The sequence below is a fragment of the Alosa pseudoharengus genome, unplaced genomic scaffold, assembly GCF_046254945.1.
Source record: "Alosa pseudoharengus isolate Yale_2024_CS ecotype anadromous, Long Island Sound unplaced genomic scaffold, YU_APseudo_1.1 YU_APseudo_1.1_scf_14, whole genome shotgun sequence".
Taxonomy (NCBI): Eukaryota; Metazoa; Chordata; class Actinopteri; order Clupeiformes; family Clupeidae; genus Alosa; species Alosa pseudoharengus.
This window is the reverse complement of record NW_027468609.1, coordinates 22,616,873-22,644,076: the sequence shown is the minus strand read 5'-3', so window position 1 is coordinate 22,644,076 and position 27,204 is coordinate 22,616,873. Positions and strand designations below refer to the sequence as shown.

The 27,204-nt window shown below is 43.6% G+C and overlaps 2 protein-coding genes across 6 annotated transcripts in view; one reads left to right on the top strand and one right to left on the bottom strand.

Annotated features, from left to right (window-relative positions):
- strbp (spermatid perinuclear RNA binding protein) overlaps nt 1-6,756 on the top strand; it is a 39,424-nt gene extending 32,668 nt beyond the window's left edge. For 2 of the 4 annotated variants that reach the window (XM_076284202.1, XM_076284200.1), the window contains exon 16: nt 5,653-6,756. In XM_076284202.1, the coding sequence (XP_076140317.1) occupies nt 5,653-5,747 (95 nt within the window). In that variant the 3' untranslated portion in view covers nt 5,748-6,756. Of the gene's footprint in view, nt 1-2,488; nt 2,752-5,652 lie in introns of those variants that run through there. The other 2 variants (XM_076284203.1, XM_076284201.1) reach the window with 1 other exon arrangement.
- Nucleotides 6,757-14,823: 8,067 nt separating this feature from the next.
- rabgap1 (RAB GTPase activating protein 1) overlaps nt 14,824-27,204 on the bottom strand; it is a 125,384-nt gene continuing 113,003 nt past the window's right edge. For both annotated transcript variants that reach the window (XM_076284198.1, XM_076284199.1), the window contains 5 exons: nt 26,414-26,518; nt 23,703-23,786; nt 20,519-20,590; nt 19,603-19,800; nt 14,824-17,060 (listed from right to left, as the gene is read on the bottom strand). In XM_076284198.1, coding sequence (XP_076140313.1) covers nt 16,938-17,060; nt 19,603-19,800; nt 20,519-20,590; nt 23,703-23,786; nt 26,414-26,518 — 582 coding nt within the window. In that variant the 3' untranslated portion in view covers nt 14,824-16,937. The remainder of the gene's footprint in view (nt 17,061-19,602; nt 19,801-20,518; nt 20,591-23,702; nt 23,787-26,413; nt 26,519-27,204) is intronic.

The following is a 27,204-nucleotide window of genomic DNA, read 5'->3' as shown; positions in this document are numbered from 1 at the left end:
TACAAATTACTCAACAGATTTCTGCTTCATTGCACTCTGACGTTAATAAAATCAAATATTGGTATTACTGCCTGTTGTCCCTGTGTGGTTCCCACAGCACGGTAGCCTGTATGTGCCCACAGTGTCGCATGCAAACAAGTGTGTACATTCTCCTTACTCACATTGCAGTCATGCAGAATAATATACAATAATATACATTTAAAGAAAATACTTGAAAATGTCTATATTAATAAAATAGTATTATTATTATTATTATTATTATTATTATTATTATTATTATTATTATTATTATTCACATACATAACTACATACATACAAACAATGTACTCACATGTAAGCTGAGGCATACCCCTACAATTAATAAAGCACACACACACATACACACGCTTATTAAGGTCACACACCCTTTAAAAATATGCCGAATCCAAAACAGACCTTGTGGATGTGGCACTGGGACCCCATTCTTTCACCAGACCCCCACCCATCTCTGCCGATACTTTGAATGAGTCTTATGTGCAGGGGTTGACTGGGCGGGGCTGTGGTGGGGTGGGGGTTGGTATAGGAGGGATGCGGGTTGAAAGGGAGGGGGGTAGACATATTTAAAGTGGAGGCCCCATGTTATTGCCCGTGGAGGGTGAAGAGGGGGGTGGCTGGAGTCTTTTGGTTGCCCCAGGTGCCCTGTTATCTGCCTGCTACATAACGAGAGGTCCTATAGCAGCCCACGCCTCCAACCCACCCACCCAATCTCATCTATGTCTGCATAAAGGAGAAACGTCTGGGCTTATGGCTGTCGAGACAAAGTGTCCATTGTTGTTTCTGGAGAGAAAATTATTATTTAAAGCAAAATGAAATAAAGATCTAATAAAACAATGAGATGTGCGATGAAAGAGAACAGGTCGACCCCAGGCAGAGATGTGTGCCATGAGGAAAGCACAGAGCTGTTGCATGTCTGGTGCCCTCCCTCCTGTCATGGTGCCGTGACCTTTTGACCTTGTGTTGCTGCTTTGTGATTTCTGGAAGGACAAGACACATCAGTGCACTGTGAGGAAACACCCTAAAAGCAAACACCAAACCCAGCTGCCCAGAGAGGAGGCTACAGCCAACCCCAAACACTCACTCACATATTGTAAACTCACAGATACACATACACATTACTTTCTCTCTCTCACTCACACACACACAGATTTCCATGCTGTGAACACAGTTTTGTCATGATGAACGCTCCACATAAAGTACCAGCAAGCAAACCAGCCAGTCACAGCCCCCACCCCACCCTCATTCTCTCCTCCTTGTACACCCCCGCCCCCGCACACAAACACATGCACACACACCCTAATGCAGTGAGAGCAGTGGGAACCCAAAGGTAAAGGGGTGCGCAGACACCTGACTCACGTCAACCAATCAGCATGTGCCTCCGGCTCGTTACCAGGCAGCGCCTAACCTTGGAACCAGAGGTAGAAAACTCAAACTCTGGGGTCAGAAAGTTAAAGTCCTACCACATATCGGTTCTACCTCTGCACTTACCACAGCTGATTTCTCTGATTAGCTGATGTGGCTGAAGAGTAATTTGAAAAAAAAAGTGCTGACTAGAATCAGCTGGTTTTGTGACAAATATGTGGTAGGACTTTCTCAAGCCAGTTTGTTTGAACGGATCTGGAAGGGTTGTGGTCTGGTTGTAGTCCGGTCCAGTCAGACCTGACTTTGGAACCACCAGGACTGTTGACAAGAGTCAGCTGGTACCCGGCTTCCCACTGCTCAGAACCATCCCTTAATCTTTGTCAGCATCACAAAGATGTCCTCGATCACGCTTTTGAGTTCAGTTGAACACGGCTAGAAGAAGTGCTATATAAATGCCATTCAAAAATCAAAAAAAAACAAAACATTTTTTTCCCCCTTTTGTGTTTGGTTCACAGTCGTGATGAAGTTCATTTTTGTGTTTGCATGCCTTGGGGAAGTGTAGGCTCACTTCAATCATTTCATTAGTAGCTAAACGAGAGCTCTTCATTAAACCTTTATGAAATCAGGCTCTCTTAGAGAGCCACGATGATGCATGCCACCACTAACCCGAATTTGTTGCATTTTTGGAAATGGAAACAAGTTCACAGTGATTAATATCTGACGCAGAGTTAAACCTCGACATGCACAGCTACACATGGAAATGATTTTGATTTTCATTCATTTAAGTAATGAATGTGTCTACTCTCCTTCCTCTTCTACCCTTCACTACTGAACTCTCTCTCTCTCTCTCTCCTTTCTCAGTCTCTCATTCACTCACTCACTCACTCACTCACTCACTCACCCACTTTTTTTCCTATTCATTTTGGGCCAGAGAGCTCATTACAAATGAATGATATGAGGCTTAAATTTGCCCTGGTGTGGCAGTGCCACATCAGTATAAACCAGATTTCTTTCTCTTTTTTTTCTCTCATTTTGTTTTTGGATGCTTTTAAGCTGGACTTATGTGGAGTGCTCTTCTCTCCTCTCCTAGGTTTACCCAAGAGAATGCTTCTGTTGCCCGTCATGAAAGTCCCCGCCTTCCCCGTCCCTCATTACTCCTTCTTTTAGCTCAGGAGCCAACCAAAAACACACACACACACACACACACACACACACACAAACATAAACACACACACCAAAAACAAACACACACACACACACAGAGACACAGACTTGTACCACAAGGTCAATGAAGAGAGGATTAGAAAAAAGTCCTTTTATTTTTATTTTGTCCTCATATCCCCTACCATATCATCACACACACACACACACACATGTGTAAAACAAAGATAAGACACAGGAGAACAGGGGATTATAAGGACTTTGAGCAGAAGATCATTTGTAAAGTGCTTTTTTTCTTTGTTTTGTTCTTTTACTGTTTCCATCTTTTATTGATATAAATGCAGGTGTAAGTTCTTTAAAAAAAAACAAAAAAAAAGACTTGAAGGATTTGTACTGTGAATCGTTACCTCATTCTCGGAGTGTAAATTATACCAGCCTTTTTTGTCATTTTTTTTTCTATAGGAGGGATTTAGGCCATGTGATCTGACAGACACAATCTCTGTAAAAGTGACAGGCGCTGTGTGTAAGCTGTATAGGTATAATGAAACTAATGTTGACAAATAATGATAATAATAATAATAATAATAATAATAATAATAATAAACCTTTATCTCCTACCACAGCTGAGATGCTTTCTGCTTGTGTGTCTGACTGTAGCCGTAGCACTGTTGAGATAACAGGTGGTCACACCACTTTTAGCGACAAGGTCACATGGGTTTTACAGGAAGTGATGTCGCTCAAGCAGGGGTATTTCCTGTCTCTACTGTCCAGTTTCTATTTTAGATTACTTGAAGTGGCATAATTTGAAAATTAATAGCAGATCATAGGCAACTGAGAGTGACAACTTGATCATCATGTTTAATAGTGTAGACATAGACTACTGAAATCGGCCACATGAGCAATATCTCAGGTTAAGACTTTACCCAGATCATGTCAGTCACCTAAAGAAGAGAGTGAGACTGGTTCCCCTGATTTCAGGATAGATGAACAGCCCTTCACCCACTGTCTGACTACACACACTCACACACACTCACACACACACACACACACACACACACACACTAGGCATCTGCTATCCTCATTCACACGGCTATCAGATATGGCTGGTTAGTTGGCTGGTTCATCGTGTTCCTCTATAACCTATCCATTCTTTGTCAACACCCATTTGACACTGACACATACACATACACCAGCAAACCAGAACCCCACACTCAAAACTACCAGACGACACAAAGCCATGTACTGGAGAATCGAAAGCAGCAACAAGGGACCCCTATGGAGACATTGCTACCTAATTGTTCTTATTTTAGTTTTGTTGTTATTTTGTCGGGTTGTTTGTTTGTTTCTGTTTTTTTCTCCTCTTGGTGAGCGTCTCTGTTGTCGTCTGTGTGAGTCGTGTCCTCTCCCATGGGGCCAGCACAAGTTAACTCACAGCGTCTCGTCATCGGCACAGTCCCTCTCTCCATTTCTGTCCTCTCCTCATCCTCCTATTCATCATCTTCGTCCTCAACCCAAGCCAACTCCTTCCTCAGTATACCACTCCTCACAGCTAAACCTCCAAGCCCCCCCCCCCTCCACCCCAGCCAAAGTTAAGACTGCTGAGACTCTTAAATAAATGTCCCTTGGTGTCAGGTATTTATCATTTTTCTGTTAAGACATTAGGTCAGATTAGATAAAGTTCAAAATGTTAGGCCATTGTTTGGAGAAAAAAAAAAAGTTAAAAAATGTGAATATTCAGATATTCAGGATCAATATTGATTTTGGTCAATATTGACTTTGCAGTCAAGTCTATTGGTCCTTTCCAGGATGTTACCTGTAAGAGGTCCAACTCTTTGAATGTTCTTTGTAGACGTCACTAGTTCTGTTCCCCTTCACAATTGTGTCCACGGAATCATTAGTTATTTTCCCCTGCAAGGCACTGGGTCTGTTTCCTTATGTGCTCTCTATTAGGGCCTTGTTTTCAGAGACTCCTCTTCCACTTGACGTGTTCAATTATCCATTAATGGAGTGTGTATACCATTATCCTATGAGAATACATCCTCAAGTATGGGACAATGGAATATGTCCTCAGTGGACAATGGAATGCATCCTCAATGGACAATGGAATACATCCTCAAGTGTAATAGGAGAGGATGTGTTCCATTGTCCCACATACAGTACATTGTGGAGTTGGTTCAGTTGTGGGTAGTTTTGAGATGGGGGGGCTTACTGTGGGTAGGTCCTCAGGTTTCTGCTGGATTCAGGAAGAGTTAAAGAGGGGATGTGATGGGGCTGAGGTAGGATGGAGGAGGAGGGATGGAGATTGTTGGCTTGGGGAGTGTGGCTCTATCGAGACGGGACAGGGTTTGTGCTGACCCATGGCAGGGACGAGGCCATCACTGACGAGAGAGAGAGAGAGAGAGCGAGAGAGAGAGATCCCGGAACCCCAAAGGCAGTGGCTGTTTCCATAGTAACTGCTCTTTTTTTGGTACTGGTTGGTTTTTCGTATTCTGGGGGATGTCCTTCCAGTACTGGAAATAGCCAGCCCACGCTGTCTTCTACCTGAATAACACATGGCCAATGGGTTGCTCCTTTCTCTCTCTCTCTCTCTCTCTCTCTTTCTGTGATGGCAGCCATTCTGTTGAACTCTCTCCAAAATCACACTGGATTTGATTTGTCAGAGTTACATACTAACCACATTTGTCTGTACATCCAAGTTGCCACATAAAAAAAACCTTGTCCTCATAATGATCTGCCTTGTTTTTTGTTATTTGTTTCAATTTAATCCTAATGAATGATCTCCAAGGAAGTTCTGTTTGGGAAACCTCTCTTAGCTCTTAATTTCACCTCTTGAAATTATGACATTATCATTTTGATTTGATTTTGTCAGAATTGGTAACTGTGCAACTTCAGTTGTTGTTGATGTCTATTAACCTTATAACGCCTGGTGCAATGAAAACCCCACATACAGCAGAAAGAGCAGAGACCGTTAGACTTTCACCACCCCAACCCCCACCCCACCCATCCCTTTTCATCTCCAACCAGAGTGTGCAAGACTGCCTCTTGCAGGGCACGTCAGTAATTGCAGTCTCTCTGCTCTTCTCCTCACTGTAGGTGGTCTTTTCATTGACAATCCCTTTTACCAGCCTCGGACCATCGCACCCTTTATAATTCACTTGGGTCCTCAAGATCTCTTCTCTGACTTCTAGAACCATCAGGTTGTGTGGCTCTAAAGTGTCGCTTCTGCTCCCCCCAGTCCCGACAAACCGCCCGCTGGCTGCCTGCATCACACAGGGGCGGTCAGACTGCAAACACACACTCTCTCTCTCTCTCTCTCTCTCTCTCTCTATCTCTCTCCTTCTCTTTCCTCTCCAAGAGAAACTCCCTCCTCTAGCCGAATTCTCTGAGCGAGAGGGAGTAAAACTGTAAGAAAGAAAAGAGAAAGGACACGACTAAGAGCAATACTCTTAATTTGACACTTTGGGTTTTGGCCTCCCCACCCCCACCCCTCTCTTGGCCCCCTGGGACCTCAGCTCCAAACCGAGGCGGCTTCGGCGGACCGAGAGCCTCTTTGACCATAGCAATACTCCTCCAACTCTTCGGTTTGGGGGGCTCAAAGCTTGACCTTGAAAGATGTGAATGTTCGGTTGAGTCTTGCCCAATGTCGCACTGCTCTACTTTTCTTTCTGTTGTGTCATTGTGTATATTCACTCCTGTGTATTTGTGTGGCTATACTATAAATACATGCATATATATGTATGGTATGTGTTACTATAAATATATATGTGTAGATATAAACAATGTACTTATGTATATATATACATATACATATAAATATTGTTGGTATAAATTATTTTAGAATTGCAAAGTGAAATGTACCCATAATCCTAGAGTATAGCTTTCTTCCAATTTTATATACACAGACTGAGCAATTATATCAGTGATGTGTGGACATGCAATATGAATCCTGTCTTAATCTACCTGTCCAAAGTAGATTAGTGATGTTTCATCACTTCCATCTCCAAAAGTGTACATCACTGTTCATCAGTGTGTGTGTGTGTGTGAGCGCTTGTTTGCACTTGTGTGCATGTGTGAGTGTTTTGAATGTCATGCTGCTCCTGACTAATCTCACCTCAAGCATTCAGCCTCCTGTCTGATATACCCATGGGAGACACACACTTCCTGTTATAGAAAACACTGTCTGAAAGCACACTACTCCCCCCCCCACCCCCCCGTCTTTGGTGCATTTTTTTTTTTTTTTTGCAGTCCTGTCAGAGACGCACAACACTCACTCTCACCCATCGTTGTGTCCTGGATGACATCAGACAGTGAGGTAGTTCACCTATAACAACTCCCTCATTTCCCACAATCCTTCTGTGTGGAGCATACACACACACACACAGCCAACATAAAGCACAGTGAACTCTGCACACAAAATGGCACCATGTTTGTAGAGGTGCCATCCCTCCCCTCATCCATCCTTCCCTCCCTCATTTGCTCTCTCCTCCTCTCTCCCTACTTTCCTTGCCCTCATCTTCATCTTTTCATTATCATGCACTCTGTTCATCCCGCTCCTGAGAAACCAGCACATGGGCCAGCTAGTTCTGCCCTCCCCCTCTGCAGAAGCCTAATCAACACTAGGAGAAATCTTCAGGCTGTCTAATTAAGAAAACAAAACAAAAAACATTCAAAAATTCCAAAAATGTTGTATACACCACCACATATATCACATGTCCTGTGTCTGTGTATGAAAGTGAAACGGAGGAGGAGGAGATTTCACTCTTGTTTAGATACTAAATCCTGAGTGAGAACCAACTCTGGCCATTTTGTCCCTCTCAGCCCTAATAAACCCTTCGAAGAATGTAATTTTAGGCAGACTGGTGGTTTGCTCCTCCAAATTGGGCTGAGGGAGGTATGTGTTTGGAGTTCAGTTGAAGGTTTTTATAGCTCTAAGCCAGAGGTGTGTGTAAATGTATTACGCAAATCCAGAGGTTGCCTCTCAGAAGTTAAAGCATCAGGTTCATATTACTGTACATGGTGAAAGAATGTTCAGGAAAAAAAGTATCCCAGAGTTTATTCCTGACCTAATAATGTACACTTATTTTATGGTATGCCATATCCGTGTAGTTGTATTTAAATATTTGAGTATATCTATATAATATACATTTATATATTCATATATATATATATTTAAAGATAATTGTTGTCCTGCTATATCAGAGGAGTTTTCCAGAAGTGGGATGTGACTGTGTGTCATTGGCGTGTGTTCCTCTGTGGATCAGTAGCTGCTAAAGCAAAGCACCTCTGACGTTCAGTTCAGCTGGGGCTCTCTTGGAAGATCAGTCCTCACAGCCTTCACAAGAGAGATGATGGAACAGTGAGTCAAATGGAACTGCTTTCATGTTCTAGAATGAAAACTAGAAACCATTTGATTTGACTCCCTTATGCGTTTGATCCTCCTGTTTGATTTTTTTTACCCCTCTTTCTTTCTCTTTTTTTCTTTCTCTAATGACGAGCAATTTTGGAAACTCTTGAACCTCAAAAGACATTGCTTTTTTTGTTCCCCAAGAGGACAGAAAGGCTGCATTCATTTTTGAATTAGAGTGGTGGGTAAGTCTGTTGTGGGTAAGTGTTGCCTGGATATAACTATGTTGGTTTTTGTATGAGGGACAAGCCTAGGATCCAATCAGTAATGAACCCCCCTTACTAGTAAGGTCCAGTTAACCCAGCCCTCTTACCTCTCATCGTGCATCTGTGTGCTAATCATGCCAGCAGCAGTAGCCTGACACCTCTCTCGCTCTCTCTGCATGTGACTAGACGGCCATTTTTACAAGGCTACCTGGGGTAGTTTCTACTCATCACACAGAGAGTCGCAACTGTAGCGTAGCTGTATGGTGTTCAGAGCATGGCACGTCATCATGAATGTAAAGCTGGAGTCTTCCATTCAGTATCCTTCCTCTGACATAGCTCTGGCACTGGTCTAGGCCAGGATTGGGCCGGATGCCAATCTAGCATGAGCAGCTACACATGGGGCAGCTTGCTCTGTGCTGCTGTATTGGTCTCGGGCTTTACTTTAAAGCACCTGCTGAAGGTTTCGCTTCTGGTTCAACAGCAACCAGGTGACCTGTGGAAACCATTCAAGAGTAATGTTTGTTACTCACCATTTTAGTGCCCATCCCAAATCATTTGACTCTTCACTTGCAAGTAAGCTTGGCATGCCTGAATCCGCTCAAATCATCTATGGCATTTAAAGGTTTATTTTGAACTTCAAATGGCAATAAATGGTGACGAAACAGATCCCCTGAGAAACAATCCCTGGATTTTGTGGGTTTTTGAACATTCGAACATAAGATTCCATTCCGCAACAATTGATGGTTCTAAAATTCTATGTTGAATTTAATGAACCCAGATATTCTTTAGAACATTCATTTTCCAGCATTCCAGTCACACTGGTGTGACGGTACACCTTTGCCCAGCGTTCAGGAAAATGTGTGGTGACGGTACACTGAGCAGTGTTAGTCTGGAAGATGTTTCAATTACCACCCTGTCAGCAATACAAACTCAGGGCCACATGGCACCTGACGACCAGTCGTAGACGTGCCAGACACACTTCCTGCCCTCTGACCCCCGACCCCATTCACTTAGATCAAAGATGCTTAGCCTTCCTCCTGAACCACATTCTGCCTCATCCAGCCCTGCTTAATGTCCCTGTCCCAAGCACACCTGATTAAACTCAGTTTTATTACAATGCTTAAGTTTTATTAACCTATATTTCACCAGGAAGTCCCTTTACATTGAAAACTTTTTTCAAGGGAGACCTGAATAAGATAGTGGTCAATTAATCAAGAATACACCTGATGACCTCTGAGTCAGGTATGTAGGGTAGGGTAGAGGGATTGAGTACCTCAGACTCTGATCCTTCTGAGAGCTGGATCTCCCAACAGCTGCTTTTTGCAGAGATGTTGCACTCTGTCTCTCTCTCTCGTTCTCTGTGAGCGATTTACTGTTTCATGTGAAGCGGATCCATTCATCAGGCCACTGCTGGTGCTGAGACAGGGACCGTTGGGCGCCACAGCGCTGTAAAACTGATGAAAACATCTTTCAAGATGTCCCCTCTCCCCCCTACTCACACTCACAGTAGGAGATGTGATTGCTTTTCTGATGGCCTGTGACAAGGGGAAGGTCTCCACTAAGCTCTTGTCCTCCAACTCATAGGTGGCCTAGCTGTGATGAGGGAGAGGGGTAATTAATGGAATTTGACTCAAATCTTTCCCCCTGATTTTTATTTTATTAACTTTTATGAAGGTTTATTTTAGATTACTAAATCACAGATCCATTACTTGACATGAGGAGGTCTCATTTCTCTTCAGTCTATAAACACAAATAACCTTGGTGCTGTCTATAAACAATAATGAAATTACACGTCAGTAACCTCATTGTCAGTTTATATGTTTATTATTTTTACGAGGAATTCTTACATACTGTCAAACCATGGAAGCAAAGATGATGAGGGACTTGGGTGTGAGGTTACGTATGTGTGTGTGTCTGTCTGTGTTTATGAGTGAGTCAGAGAAACCGATAGATAGAATGTGGAAATTCAATTTGCGAGGCTGGAAGTCCCGGCGCTGAAATAGCATGGGATCCAGTTTCAGCTTGAGCTTGAGTAAGGTTTGCAGTTCTGCTTGCTGGACTGAATGTTTTCCTCATGCACTGCACCCTATCCAGCATATAGCCTATTTTAGAGAGCCGGAAGTTTTTTTTTTTTTTGGCGTTTTTTTTATGTGCCCGTTCCTTGAAGCAGGTCACATGCTGTGTGCTGGTTCAGCTGATCTAGGATTGCGAGATGTCCTCCATAACTATATCTCACAATCAGAGCTTTTTAGATATGGAATGTACACAGCTCGAGTAGAATGTATAAACATAGAAGAGCTATTTATTTGATTTTTATTATTATTATTTATAAACACGTAAACAGATGCGTACAATGAATACATATACTATATGTATACATCTATAAACCTTTTTTAAAAAAAAAGAAAAAAAATATCTTGTGTAACTTTTTGGGTCATTTGTGGCCACTTGTGTTTACATTGCTCCTGTTTTTAACCTTGAGTGCGTGGGTGACTTATTGAGCACTCCTGCAGAATAACATGTAGATATGGCCCATGGCTTTTCTTTATACACACGGCAGGGTGGGGGGGTTAAGGAACTGCCCAAAAATCTTCAGTTACCCATCTCACAATTAAATGTGACTTGATCTCTATATATATATAAAAGGTATATATATACATATAATGACATTGTATTTAGATTTGAATTAATAAAGAGACAACATTCTCATGTGCAGTGGTGATTGTGCACAACTTCAGTGGACAAGCTGTGCTTGAATAGAAACTATCTAAAGCGAAGGCAATAGATGTTTGCTAGATGTGGTAATGAATCTCAAATTATTTAGTTGTGAAAGCACCATGGTGGTTTGTTTGTCACTGTATTTGCCATAATTTATGCTTGAACAAATAAGTGCTGAATCTTTAAACATGTACAACATTCTTTTTTTTAATAAACAGTATTTATGAATACCCACCCTGTAATTATTTGTGCTTTGTCTTTTTACACTGAAAAAGATGTGTGTGTGTGTGTTGAAGATGATGTAAGTTCTATAAACACTTACAGTGGCATGCATAGAGGGAAAATAGTGCCCTTAAAGTTGTTGCTGGGGTCCAACCACCTCTTGATCAAAAACACACTAGGGCTTTAGTACCCGTGTGTGTCAGGAGGAGAGAGTGATCGGATCATGCCCACTCAGGATGACTGTCAAACTGTAAACATAACCCTCGGGTACTAGTAATGCACTGGGCTGCATGGCAGGGCTATTCGATCCCTTACGCTAACATTATTGGTCGGCCTCCAACACATTTCACTCCTCACCGTCTCAGCAGTTTGAAATGTAGCCTGAGAGCCAGTCTGTAGACTCTTCAGACCGCAGACTGTGCGCTAGGGTGAATCGCTTGTGTCATTTCAAGGATTTTAGGTTACCAAAAGGCCACCTTGGACAAGACTTGTCCATAAGGGACCTCAGTGACATAGCCTAAGTGTCACAAACTAATTCAATGCCCTGAACATTTCCCTGGAAGGTTTTTTCCCCTCTATCTCCCATAGTTTTCATTTTTAAAAATACAACCCATCGCCTTTTGGACTTAGGGGCTAAGAACTTTGACTAACATAGTGTTTGAAAATGTACGCAACTGTTTGTTCGTTTTAAAAGACACTCCCAAGGGGTTGGGTTTCAGCACGTGGGTTGCGTTACATACACAGCCCTAAGTGGCGGGCAATTCTACACCCATTGCGTGGGTCGTTCTCGAAGGAATGCAACTGAGGTGTCAGCTTGAGAGATGACAGAAGGAGACCCAACCGGCAGAGACAAACTAACTCCCAGGTGTGCCGTTTAACAGGTCTCCGACGCCTTATGAGCTGGTAAGATGTGGATGTTAACACTTAACACTGCGGGGGTGGGAACTGAGGGAGAGGGCAAGAGAAAGTGTTGCTGGGGAAATAATGACACTGCCTTGGCAGGCGGCCGTTTAGAAGAAAGGGAGAGAGGGGCTGTTTACGAGGTGGGCCGTGTCTGGAAAAACCATTTGGTGGCGACGGTATCGGGAGCTCAGATGAACGCCACAGCAGCGTCACGGAGCAGGCAGTGTCTCCAAACGCAGTCATCTCCGAGCTGAAATAGAACAGTGTCGTGCCGAGTGCGTCTAAACTGCTCATGGGACTGAGAGGGACGAAGCCAAGTCAGCGGTTAGTTTATGAAGGGGGAGGGGGGAGGTGACGGGGGTAGGGGAGATTCACCCACCCTGCGAACCAGCATGAACCTGCTTACACGGCTGCTGCACTCTTAAAATCCGGCCCGATCTCCGCTCCTCGGATAGGGCTTACTCAGCCGTCCTCTCACCATTCCACCAGTGCCCCGGGGGCTGGCCTGCCAACGTCCGATATTTTTAACCGCCAGGACAGCAGGCCAGCGCTGTTTCTCAGGGTGGCGCGGCGTTGCATAATGCTGACGTCTGCGGCCCCAGAAGACAGGTTCCTCAGGGGCAGGGAAATCGGACTCCGCTGTCTATCACACTCATGCTGGGTGATAATTTTACTGGGCTGCGGTCGTAATAAAAGTATAATCTCAGAGACTAGTTATAAATAAACATTAGGGATTACAGTTAATCTTAAGAGTCCAACTGATAAAGTGAGAGGCCTAAAGGAAATTAGGTGACCATCTTGACCTGGGTAAGCTATGAGAAATCCAATTTACCAAATCTTTATATTTTAGTGAATGTAACAAATGGAAGAAAAAAAATGTAAATATGTATATGACAATAAATGAAATTACATGAAATCAATAAATCAAATGCACATGAATAAATAATCTGACAAAAGTAGGCCTAAAGACCAGTCCATACCTCCAGCAGTCCACCCTAAATAATGGTTTATTCCTAATAAAATATGAATTGTGATTTACAGTACAGTGAGTAATGGAAGAATCTGTTATCAGAAGTAAAACTCAGATCTCAGATTTAGATAATAGTCTGTTTAAGGTCAATTGTCTGCTGTAAGCATTTTAAATGATTAGGATACCAAACTTGATCATGATATTAACTGTAGATAGCTCAGGTGGTGTTAAGAGATGTTTTCCCTCTAAGGAAGGTTTAGTCGATTCTAGGGTGAATGAATCATGAATAGAGCCAGACCGAAACACAATGATATTTAACGATCATGAAATTGGAAACTTTTCCAACTATTGCATATGCATGAGCAGGGAATCTGTGCAATCCATGGAGGTATTATATATAACTGGAGAGTGAATAAGTCCCGCCCCCATTCATTTCAATGGCCCATGCTAGGCTAGCTACTTCAGCCAAAAAAGCATGAAATTGACCGCAGCCATCTTTACGAAAATGGCGTTTCATGGGTGTTCGTTTCCGGCACCAGCTAGAATTAGCCTATTAGATTCCACGTTACATATGGAGACAACGTAAGGTACAACGGTATGTCGTTGATGAAGATTGGACATTCCCTCAGAGGAAAAGAAGTTGTTCGGGAACGCGCTTCACCTCGTTATAAGTGCAAATTCATTTAATTGGTTGGGATAACATTTTGGGAATGGTGGTAAAGTTTGCCCTGTCTCTGAAGTCCTAGGTTATTTAATGTGATGTTCATATGTGATAATAAACGATGCGAATCAATATTGTGTCACTTCACAAATAATGATCCCTAAATACTATATTTGGACAGGTTGTAGGCCTATTACGCAATAGGCTATCCAACGAAAATGACTATTAATTAAGTAGACATGGTATGTAAGAAACGTGTGGATAGCTGGGATTTTTGCTGCACCCAGTGTGAATTTGCAGCTTGTTAAGCCTAGGCTACATTTGCAGGCAGACGAAATGAAGCCAACGCAAGTTAAACTTCCGATAGAAGCGCACATCCCTCGGGTGTGGTTCGAGCAGGCATAGAGTCTGCAACTGTTGTTGGACATTTGGCTTTTGCCTCGACTGGCAGCCTGAACATTTAAATCAAATGCACAGCCTAACCATGTCAATGTTGCAAGAAAGCAAACGAAATAAGTCATTGACATTTGTTTCGTTTTAAATCACTTGGGGAGACAGGTTATATGATCCAGACGTTGCGTTCTACAGAACTACAGCCTGTGCGTTTTAAAATAGTCTTCATACACAACGCAATGAGTAGGCTAATAATTGGATATAGGTCATTGCTATGCATCTGCCAAAGTGTATGGTCATAGTCAGTTACTTTAAGGTAATTACTTGGCACCCCGCATATACGGCAAATAATAGCCTAATATGACAACATTAACATTTTCTTTTATTTACCACAAAGTCCGGTAATACAGCCTAAACCATGTAGGCATTAAGTCAAGTATCAGTAGCTTAATCCAAGTAGTTAGTTGTTTTATTTGTCGTCTTCCAGAAATGCAAACCAACATGGACGCGCGAAGACACTCGTGCCCAACACTAAACTCGTGCATGAGCTGTCATCTACCAATCAGCATGTAAAAACTGGTGCCGGAAGTTGCAACCATGTAACGCCATGTTTTCAAAAATGTCGGCGGCCAAATGCCATGCTAAGTGGCTGAAGCTAACCCTTCAAACCCTGACCCCCTGGTGCAATCAGATGAACTGATTATACTGCTAACAGCACCTGAGCCTCCACAGGTAACTCGTTCCTTTCAATCACTCATCAAACAGAAAAGAACCAAATGAGATGGCCGGTGGTCATAGCTTTATATTGAAATCTTGATGTATACACAATGCAACCTACACTAGTACAATGTCCACACGTTGGTAATGTCGGGTGAAGGTACATTTTGGCATGGAATAGATGTGACAGCAGTTTCTGACATGAGACGGGAAAAAAAAGCGTTGTTTTTTTCTCTTGTTGCTGTTGAGCAAAAAAAAAAATTTAAAAGAGTCATCATCTCTCTTTTTTTTAGACACAGTACAATTAGGCAATATTAGTACAGTTACCAAGGACAGTAGAAATACAAAATAAACAAACAAAAAACTTTGTTAGGCTTCTTATGTACAAGTTGAAGTTGGCATCAGTGCCTTCAGGGACAGAACTCTGAGTAAGTCATCTCAGGCACAGGCGCTGCCGCTGATGACGGTGTCGGTTCCAAAGCAAGCTGGGTCTCCCCCCACCCCTTTATAAATATGTGTAAGGTGCAAAGACCTTCCTTCCCCACCCCTGTTCAGTTCTCAAGAGTGAACAAACGCCCATAATCCTAGACACACACACACTTGGACTCACTCTTTCTCACGCACGCGCACACACACACACACACACACACACGCAAACCCTACTCTCTTCTGCCTTCCTTCTTTACTCCATTCTTCTAAGTTTCATCTGAACGTCTTTGTCCATCATGGGCTAATAAGTGCTGTAGATAATAGATCTAAATGCAGAGAAGCACACACACACAGGCCATCTTCTCTGCTCTATCTGTGGTGATGTAAGAGTAGCTTTATCCCATCCTAAGCCAGTGGATCAGCAGGTACACAGAGACCGGTAGAACAACCATACAGCTCAGATGGTGGCTAGTGTACAGGTATATACTGTATATGTTCATTTTATGTATTTATTTATTTGAAGGTTTATTTAACAGGAACAGTGCACATAAAGAAACAACTGTAATTTCGCCAGAAATAACCAAAAGGCTATTTTACATCTGCTGTCTATTTTTACATCTGCTGCCCCGGCACTGATGTTAAGAGGTCATCCAAAAGGAAATAAAGAAATGTGTGTGTGAATGAGTGTATTCCCCGTCTCAGTGCAGCCGTCTGGGTTAGTCAGGAGGGGGAGGCCTAGCACCCACAGCAGAGAAGTAGAACCATGCTAAGAGTTCTTGAGTGCTGTCTGCTACTGATGTTACCAGGGCATACTGATGCTGCTATGGCGATGGCTAAAAATGCTTTGTGGACATCGATCTCCTTTCACTGTTCTCTGGTCAACCTCATTACTTCAATTCTGTGCATCAAGGCTTCATCAAAGTACTTTTTTCCTCCAACGGACTCGGTCAGCAAAAACAAAATATTAGTTGTTTCTTTTTTTTTGCATCTTCCACTTCACAAACTTCACAATAAAACCAAAATAACAACAACAACAAAAAATCAACCACTCTCACTTACTGTACATTCATCTGCATTTTTTTCATTCTCTCGCTCTCACACATACTGTACACACACCCCGCATTCGGTTATGTCAGAAGGAATGAAAACGTCATCAGTCAAACGGAAATCAGAGTAACAAAAATCAGTGTGAGGAGATGGTGTTTTAATGCTCGTACCTTTGCTTCAGTTGGAGACGTACGTGTGTGTGTGTGTGTGTGTGTGTGTGTGTGTGTGGTCAGCATCTGTAGTGCTGCTGATGGAGTGTGTCTATGATCCCAGGTGAGGCAGCACAGGTGCTCTAGACAGCCCAGGCCTCCCTCCTATACGCTGTTAAATATCAGTAGTCTAAAGATCCAGGAGTTAAATCGCTCTCTCCAGCTTCACCAACGGATCACTGGTTTGGTTCATTTTGAAATTTAATTTCCAGTCCAATCTGACCACTACGAGCAATACAAGTTCATTTGTTAAAAAAAAAAAAAAAAAAAAACAATAAAAGAAAGGAAAGAAAAGACGCAGAGAAAGACAAGAAAGCAAACGTGGTTGGTTGGTTTTCATTGATCCTAGTCTGGTAGAGAAGGGAGGCACTACAGACCAAAGATGGAAGGGTGGGAGTCAGGGGGAGGGAGGGAGGTAAAGCAGTCTTTTTCTGTTGTGTTCTTATTCTCCCTCGTTCCCTCCCTCCTCTCTGTGCGTTGTCGTTCTCTGTGCTCTTGGTTAGGTGGTCTCCTTGCCTTGGGCTCCAGTCACCGTTTTAATGGAGGTCAGCGTGCGGTTGAACCAGGTCTTCTTGGCCGCCTGGACCTCGTTGAGGGCAAGGCCCAGGTGATGCTCAAGGTCCTACAGGAGGAGAAAGAGCGAGACACAAGGTGGTGAATATCATGTAGGATAAAGGCAGGTTCAATAGTTTCGAAATAAAAAGTCTATACCCTTTAGAATCTGAATGCCACAACAGTAAGCAATCCCTACAAGTGTGGTCAGAGGGGCAGCCGTGGCCTACTGGTTAGCGCTTCGGACGGGTTGCCGGTTCGAACCCCGACCAGTAGGCACGGCTGAAGTGCCCTTGAGCAAGGCACCTAACCCCTCACTGCTCCTGAGCGCCGCTGTTGATGCAGGCAGCTCACTGCGCCGGGATTAGTGTGTGCTTCACCTCACTGTGTTCACTGTGTGCTGAGTGTGTTTCACTAATTCACGGATTGGGATAAATGCAGAGACCAAATTTCCCTCACGGGATCAAAAGAGTATATATACTTATCTATTCACAAAGTGTGAGTATGAAAAGCTATACATTTATGCATTTATTAGCCGCTTACTAGAAACATCAACCACAGAATTTTGACAATAAAATTGTCGTCTTCTGGTTTTCAGAGCAGGGAAAAAGAATAAAATATGTTTCGCTGACGGACATTTTACAAAATTGACACGATGGAGGTTCTTTGCCACTCAATAGAAAGAGTGACTATGTCTTGAATGTCCTATACGGCATCTAGTATAAACTACTTGATCGTGTCTGGTTTGAAAAGAAAACAATAGTCTCTTCTTTCGAGTAGGATGGATTTTGTATAGCTTGTTGTTGTTACATTGGTCCCATTGCCACTTATCTGTAAGAGTTTAGTATAGGTTTAAGGTCTGAGGCAGGGATTTGACATTCTGTGACTTCTTCATTGACGGCTTGCTTAGCAGCACTGTCCCTTTCTCATTTCCCCCGAGACCTGAAACCTGAAACATGGCCTGGGACCCAGCAAAAAACTATATTCAAGTTCTGATTGATAAATGGTGTATTGACCGCACCCGTGTATTAACCGCAGTGCCCAATAGCCCAATGAACCAGAATCGGATCCTGCTTTAATCATAAAGAGGAATGAAGAAAAGAAATGCATTCCCATGTACTGTATAGCCTGCCCTGTGTATTAACCTCATAGCTGAAGACATTTCGCGAAAACAGTGTATAATCCTCGGTTAATAGGTAAGATATTACGATAGTATTTCACAAGTGACCAGCTGCCAAGGACGTACTGGACACAACCCAGGGGCCATATTTAAGCCCTCAGACGTGTGGAGTGATGTGAATTTGGAGACGATGAGGGAGACTGGTGGAAGGTGTGTGTGTGTGTGTGTGTGTGTGTGTGTGTGTGTGTGTGTGTGTGTTGTATATGAGCTTGACTGGAGTTGGCTGGGCAGTCTGATGGGATTGGATTCAGAAGCTTCCACTTCCACAGGGATGAAGCGCTCGCACTCACTTACTCACACACATACACACACACACAAATGTGGTCGCTCGAAACCCAATTTGTTCTGAGAGTCTCACACATAGCCCGTCACACACATATACTGTACGCAAGAGATGTAGTTTCCATTTAAGTCGTTAAATCTCTCTTGTCCACACGTCCACACACACACACACACACACACACACACACACACACACACACACACACACACACACACACACACACACACACACACACACACACACACACACACACACACACACACACACACACACACACACACACACACACACACACACCACAGCAGGAAGTTCTCTAAGTCTCTCTTAAGTGGTGACCAACTTAACAGAGTTTTCAGTTTGATATCCAGTGTGCAGCAGAAAGGTCAAGATGGTGTCGGAAGTGCTGATCATAGCGAAGGGGGCCGAGATCTGACTCAGAGAGAGAGAGTGAGCGAGCGCGCAAAAGAGAGAGAGAGAGAGAGAGAGAGAGAGAGAGGGCAAGAGGGATTATGGGCTGACCATCTGAGCCAAGGATCAAAGCGTGGCGTTGAAAGGCTTTGAAGCCAGCAGGTATGCGTCTCTCTTCTCACGTCTTCACCTCACTGCCTTTCACTCACTTTCCACTGGTCAGAACATCCATCCATCCATCCACTTTATCTCTACGCATTACCACCCCTTTAAAAACATGCTAAGTGGGGTTGGATAAGCAGAACCCTGCTTGCCTGACTCCAGCATGTAACAGATGGACCATGTGCTCTCTTTCTGACCTACTAGTTGCACTATCCCCTGCCACTGGAGGGGTTCAGCTCATCACTTCTGGCCTCTGTGGCCTGTCTGTGTCACTGGTCATTATACCACAGGCTTCCAATTAAGTACACATCAAGTTGGAGGAAATCAGAGAACTATACAGTGATATCACTCAATAATCAAAATGGGCTATTGCTGGTGGCTAAGGGACAGACATGTTGAGAGAGGAAGAGGTGTGTGTGTGTGTTTGAGTGTGTCTGCTTTGTATGCATGTGTGTGTGTGTGTGTGTGTATGTGAGAGAGAGAGAGAGAGAGTGTGTGTGTGTGTAGGGACAAGGCATAAGGACAAGGATTATGGACCATGAAGTGTGTGTGTGTGTGTGTGTGTGTGTGTGTGTGTACCTGGATCTTGCACTCTGCCTCCACCAGCTGTAGTTTGGTCTGGGCGAGCTCCAGCTCCATCTCCCTGAGCTGGTTCTGAAGATCCTCCTTCTCCTGGTCCGGGTCTTCGTCCACACCTGGCTTGCTCACCGGCGCCACCTTCAGGCGGCCCTCCTTACTGAAGAGCCCACTGCACTTCTCACAGCCCTGCACCTTCAGCTGAACACAAAACACACACACACATATTAATGCCACACACACACATATTAATGTGACACACACAAAAACAATACTGGTCATGGATGCAACATATACTGTACATAGCTGTACATTCTGTACATATCTGTCTATATTTTTCATACTGAATATCTGTATTTATTCTGTTTTCTTATATATTGTTATATTCTGTTTATACACTGCAAATCTCTATATTATTCTTACTACTATTATAAAGTTACTGCTACTACATTGCACATATCTGTTGTACATGTTGTTCAAACATTGTTCATATTACATAGCTATATTTATTATGCTCTTATAAGGTAACTGCTAATACACTGCACATATTTATATTTAATTTATACTACTCCAAACCACCTTCTGTAAATCGACTGTATACTACTGTATACACTGGACTATATTTCTTGACCTATCTGCACCACCTACCTATACTTTGTATATGACAATGCACTTTTCTGCTTTTTTTGCACTTCTGGTTAGACGCAAACTGCATTTCGTTGTCTTTGTACTTGTACTCTGCACAATGACAATAAAGTTGAATCTAATCTTATCTAATCTAATCTAATCTAATACACACACAAAGAACAGGAACAGAGACAAATAATTTCAACAATATGCTGCATGCACAGATACTTAAATAAGGGTGGCAGGACATTTGAGTGTTTATGTGAGTGTGTGTGTCGTCATGAGCACCCACCCGGATCTTCTCCAGTTCACCGCGGTTGGCCGTCTGCTGCTTCTCCAGACGTTCGCTCAGCTGTGAGCAAATCTGTCATACACACACACACACACACACAGAGAGAAAGAGAGAAAACAAATACAGATGTTGTAAGTGTGATATTTCTTTTGCAGGATAACCACACCTAGGGCTGTGTACTGCCTGACACAGGGGTTACGACTGGAGAATTGCAGAACTTCAAGTACGCTTATGAAAAACTGGAAATACCGCAGAATAATTCCCAACCACCACTGTAAAAACACAGTGTTAATTCCCCCTGTACTAGATCAAAAAAACTAATCCTGCATTTGACTGGGGAAACGCAACGCAAAAGTGTACAGGTATTTGTAGCGTAATGATAAAAGATAATGTCAAGCTTATCTATGGAAGTCTAAAATGTCTTTATACTATATTCTATTCCTGTTTCAGTGTTCTTTCCAGCAACAATGACATAAATTGTTATTTATTTGATGAATTGAGAAATTTGAGTGTGATTCCTAAACTCAAGGACCCTCCCTCTTGAGCCATCGCCACCGCCTCCTTCCCCCCTCTCTCTTCATCTGTCCTCTCTAGCTCTCTCCCTCTTTCTCTCCCTCCACCCCCCCCTCTCTCTGTAGTACTCTGTGTTCTGGTCTGGCTGCTCTTACAGTAAGTCTATAAAGTGGGCTACATCAGTGTTTCTCAAACTTTTTCATACCAAGGACCACTTAACCAATAAAAAAAAATTCACGGACCACCTAGCTAAAAAAAAAAAGTAGTACCTACTTCAACAGTATATTACACAATAGGCCTACTCACTGAACCACCTTGCTTATTGTCAGAGGATTAATATGATTTAAACTGGCATAGCTTACATAGGCAGTGTTGCAGAACTGTTTGGATTTACATACACGTTGGTTCAATATTGAATCTATACTATATTTTAGCACGTCTGCTCGCGGACCCCTTGGGATAGCTTGCGGACAACCAGTGGTCCCCGGACCACACTTTGAGAAACACTGGGCTACATGGTTCTAGCCAGCAGCAGATCACAGAGTCAGCCCGGGCCTCTCCTCTCCTCTCCTCCCTCTCTGTCGGGATGGAAATGAAAAATCCATCTCTAATCGTGCGCCCTAACCGGAACGCTCTAGCCCACGCAGTTACCAGACACTCGCATCAATCCACACACACACACACACACACACACATAAAGAGATAGTCAGACACACGCACGCACAAAGCCGTCACCCTGTGAATGAGCCGACACACATCTTCATTTGGAGGTGCCACGGCTGGGGTGCGCACACACTAATCCTCATCGTTGCTGGCCATCGACAGGGCGCAGATTCATTTGGAGCGGCGACGTACACCAAACTACAGCCCGTGCCACACTCTCCCTCTCATGTGGCTGCACTTAACCAACTGCATCAGCACTAACTGTGTGTGTGTGTGGTTTAGGGTGTGGGTGTGTGTGTGTGTGTGTGTGTGGTTTAGGGTGTGTGTGTGTGTGTGTGTGTGTGTGTGTAAGGAGGGAGCAGGATGGAGGATGTGTCTTCGTTTAAGGAGGACGATCGTTTAATCATCATCAGCAGGGGGTGGGGAGGGGCGGGGGGAGAGGGCGCGTGATCGTCAGGCACTGCCCCTGCTGGTAATGCGCTTCTCCTGTCAGGCTTGCCGTGTGTTTGTGTGTGTGTGTGTGTGTGTGTGTGTGGTGGGGTTGGGGGAGGTTGCTGGGGCTGCTGTGTGTGTTTCAGTGCCTCACCTGCGCTACCTGTTTGAGGCTTTTGCCACCTGCTGAACTCTAACGTCATACCTGTGTGTGTGTGTGTGTGTTTGTGCTTGTGCACAGCTGCCCCTGGCTCATGCGCACACATTGTGTGCCTGTGTGTGTACTGTATGTGTGTGTTGGAAGCTGCCCCAGGTGTGTGCGTGTAAGACTTGTCTGGCTGCAGAGTTGTCTGTCTCATCACTTGGGTAGTGGCTAGAGGAGAGGAAATGAAATGAAAAGAGGGGAGAGGAGAGGAGAGGAGGGAACCGTGGAGGAGAGTAGAAGAGGGGAGAGAAGACAAAGGGGGAGCGGAGACGAGAGGAGAAGAGAGGAGAGGAGAAGAGAAGAGGAGAGGAGAAGAGAGGAGAGAAGACAAAGGGGGAGCGGAGACGAGAGGAGAGGAGAGGAGAAGAGAAGAGGAAAGGAGAAGAGAGGAGAAGAGAAGAGAGAAGAGAGGACAAAAGGGAAGTGGAGAGGAGAGGAGAGGACAAAGGGGGAGTGGAGAGGTCATTACCAGTCTGGGTTGTGCATCAGGCTGTCTGCAGCCACATTAACAGCTGCTAAGCTGAGAAGAGGACAACTCTGCTTTTATAGACTCCCGCAGCCCCCTCTTTCATTCATCCCTCCTTACTTTCCCTCTTTATATCTTCCCATCGTTCATTCTTACGTTCATTCGTTATTGTTTGTTTTTTCTTTTTTGCTTTATTCATCAGTTTATTCACTAATTTATTATTTCTTCCTCTAGCTCTTCCTTTCTTCCTCCGTTTCTTTGGCTCCCCCTACCTGTGTCATCTCTCTACCATCACTCCTCTGACCCCATCACCACTCCCTCTCTTTTTCTCTTCTTCCCTGCATTCTCTCCATTCCTTTCACTGTTTCTCACTCTACCCCCCCCCCCAAACTGCTCTAACCTACCTCCCTCTTTCCTCTTACCCGGCTCTCTCTCCCTCTCTCTCTCTCTGCCCCTGTTTCTATTTCCCCCTCTACCCCCACCCTCTTTTTGAGCATACAGCTGCTCTGCACTGCAGTAGAAGGATCTATTTCTGTTGTTTCTCTAACCTTCAGGTCAGTCAGAGAGAGTCTCAACTCTCACATGTGCCAAGGAAGCTGTAGTCAAAGGCATCAGAACATTGATGAAATGTTTGTTGCTGTGAAACTAACTGTGTTCAGGTATTTCTGTTGTTGTTTTGTTTTAACAGAACGCCTCACCTCCACACGGCTTCCGCTCACATTTCTTTGTATTGAGACTGACAGGCACAGAATAAAGAGTCAAACTTTTGGCACAACTCAAAGAGAAGACTTTTTGTCTGTGTGTGTGTGTGTGTGTGTGTGTGTGTGTGTGTGTGTGTGCTGTGAGAAAGAGAAAAAAGAGAAAAAGAGAGAGAGAGAGAGAGTCTGTATCCACTCTAAACCAACCTGTTTGTACTCGCCAATGATGGAACCATTCTTCTTGATCTCCGATTCAGATTTGTCCAGCTCCCTTCGACACATCTCCTTCAGCTGGGATTGATAGAGAAATGGGGTCAAAACAGCACGCGCGCACGCACAAGAACAAAAGATTGATGTTACAAATGCACACACCTCTGAGTCTCACATCTATTTCTGCTCAAAAACAAGAACACAGACCTAGCCTGAACACGTCAAGAGCTGTGACACAGACACACACACACACACACTCTAACACACACACAACATCTTTCAGGTATGACAGAAGTAGAGACCATGCTCCTACATGACAGCAGACCACAATCGAAGCAGACAGACTCTGACACACATGAAACAAGATGCCTTTAATCACACACACACACACACCATAAAAAATACACTGCACACAGGGGAAATCATCCATCCTCCTGTCTTCCATCACCTCGAAGTCTGTGTGTCTGAGCATGTGCTTGAGTGGGTCTGAGTGTGTACTCTTGTCACAGGCACGCACGTGTGTGTGTGTGTCTGTCTCTCCTCACAAGTGGCTCATCTGTCCCTCCTGTCGACAGGCCTGTCCTGTGCTGCAACTCTAGTGTTCCTCTCATGTGCTGGCCACTCTCTGGACTGAGGCGGAGCTAATGTCTCCCAGTGGCGGCCTCTCAACTAGGCCAGTGTGATGGCCCTGATACAGAGCTGCGGCCTCATTCAGTCAGCCCCTCTCTCTGGACTCAACTCTGGCCAGTCACACAGTCAAGAGAGAGAGAGACCTGCTATTTGTACAGCTCGGCCAGCAAGTCCAGCAATATACAAATTAGTGTTGCACGGTGTATCGATACTAAAAAGGTATCACGATGCCTTCACGCAAAAAACGATACGATTTCAGACGTTTTTAGAATCGATACTTTATTAAAATAATAAAGTTCTGTGTCTGTGTGAACTGCTGCTCTCACTGCTCCTTGCACGCATCTAGGCAAGTGGGCGTGTCAAGCAGGCAGCTCTGAGTGAGTGCACAGCCAACGTCAACATAGTTCTTTGCCGACAGTTCTAGGCCTTGTGGATAAAACAAAAGGTGCAGTGAAATTTGCAACTATTTCGGATACATCGCGAATAGTGAAGGCAAGTCATCAGGTACACAGAGGCCCGTTTGTAAAATATGTTTCAAAGTCATTTAAAAGCAGTAGGCTACGCATAGAACTTGGCTAAACACCTCGCAGACATATCCCAACATTTTTAACGAGTTCAAAGAACGACAGGTTAACGAATATGCTATAGAAAACACGACTACATGGTTAGTGCCAAGTTCTTCTCTTATGTTTTAGTCTAGCCTAAGTGAAACGAGTATGGTTCTCTTGGATAAAGCGAACCTTCCTTCATCAATGAATTTTGACGAGACATAGGCTAACGAGCTGTAATCATTTTGACGAGACATAACGAGCTGTAATCATAGGGTGCTAACGTGATGAAAGCGCAATGTTCACGCCAGAATAACATTACCATAACTTGTAAACGATCTATCATGTTCGGTCAGTACTACTGGTATTATTTGTCATGGCATGTAGACCGCTAATTAAAGCCCACAGCATACCACCAAAGCGTGTTGAGTCCTAATAATAATAGCGGCTTATTGTTACAGTACGTGATAGCAAATCATGTTATCAAAGAAATAGACGTAATGTAGGAATGCACACAGATATATTGCAACAGGTAATGGTGTAGGCCTATCTGACGAAGACCTGAGTGGTTGGAACGTCGTACTTGTACACTGGGCTCAAAGAAGACTATCCTCACATTTTCCCCTTTGCAACTGTCAAAGAAATCCCATGAACACGGGAAGGCCTAGGGTAGCCTATACTGTACATCAGATGGCCTAAAGATTAGGCCTCTCTGCATAGCATTCAGTGATTTGCATGCAGTAATTGAACACTGACCTTGATCTAGCCTAGTTTGGCTATTTAAAGCTACTTTATTGCCAAAACACAACACAATGTAAATGAACTATAACAAACAATAAAGGACTTAATCACACAAAGTAGGCCTACTATTTTACTGACTATAAATAAATAATAATTATGTAGGAAGTTTAGAAGTTTAGAACCCAGAATTGACCTGCACACTACAAAAGTGCACCGAATTCAACACAAATGACTCTATACACTTGGAGGAGGTATGAGTCCTCCAGATATCTTAGGATTTCGCCGTAGTATCGTTTTAGTATCGAGCATCGTGATATTTATGGCAGGTATCGTATCGAAGTCATAATTTTGGTATCGTGACAACACTAATACAAATATATCCATAGGGTTCACAGTGTTTCTATGGTCTAGACTTACTGACCAGGGACATTTGTAAAGTTGAATGCTTGTGTGTGAGTGAATGTGTGTAAGGTGTGTGAGTGTCTGTGAATGTGTTTGATAGCTTTGTATGGAGTGGGAATGTGTGTGTGTTTGTGTGTATGCATGTGTGTGTGTGTGTGTGTGTATGCATGTGTGTGTGTGTGTATGCATGTGTGTGTGTGTGTGTGTGTATATGTGTGTGTGTGTGTGTGTGTGTGTGTGTGTATGCATGTGTGTGTGTGTGTATGCATGTGTGTGTGTGTGTGTGTGTGTGTGTGTATGTGTGTGTGTGTGTGTGTGTGTGTTTGTGTGTGTGTGTGTGTGTGTGCGTGTGTGTGTGTGTGTGCACGCGCGTGTTGAGGGCCTCACCTGTGCTGATTCTTCCTCCAGTCTCCTCTTCTCATCCTCTGAGTCAACCAGCTTCTGCTTCGTAATCAGCAGCTCTTTGTTCAGAGCGTCCGCTTTCTCTTCAGACTGGTAAACAACACAGACACAGACACACACATCAATACAAAATACACAAATCATAACCATAAATAGACAAACACCCACCCACACACATAGCATTATGTCCAAAACAAGCAGGCTATTAAAATTTGTACTACAGGTGATAATGACAGTCACAGGCCTCCTCAAATGAGCTAGTGTTCCAGGTCAATGGCGCTGTTGTCTGTATGACACAAAATCAATGTGACAGGTTTCTAATCTACACAGGCCCATTAACATCTGAGAGGGCTCCTGTTACTTTGCCACATACAACACAGCACACCATTAAGAGCTTCCACTTATAGTAGAAGCAGTGTTTGTGTACATGGCTGTAAGTGTGTGTGTGTGTGTTTTGCTTGGTTAAACTCTAAATGTTTTCTTTGTGCTATGCAAAGGTGTCTGTGTTTTATTATACTGCACAACTGCCATCAGACCTAATATTGTTATTACTGATGAGAGCAATAGGAATGTGAAAAAGGATATAGTCTGCAAGTCTGCACACTGTAGCTCCCTTGCCATGAGATTCCCAAAACAATATGAATGTGTTCATCCTGGGAGTACAGTAGGCTGTCATTTTAATCCATGTCTGGAGGAAGCTTACTGTATTTAACATGGCTGATGAAATATCAATAGCAAGTCTCCACAAGTGGTGTGTGTTCCCATAACACCTGTTG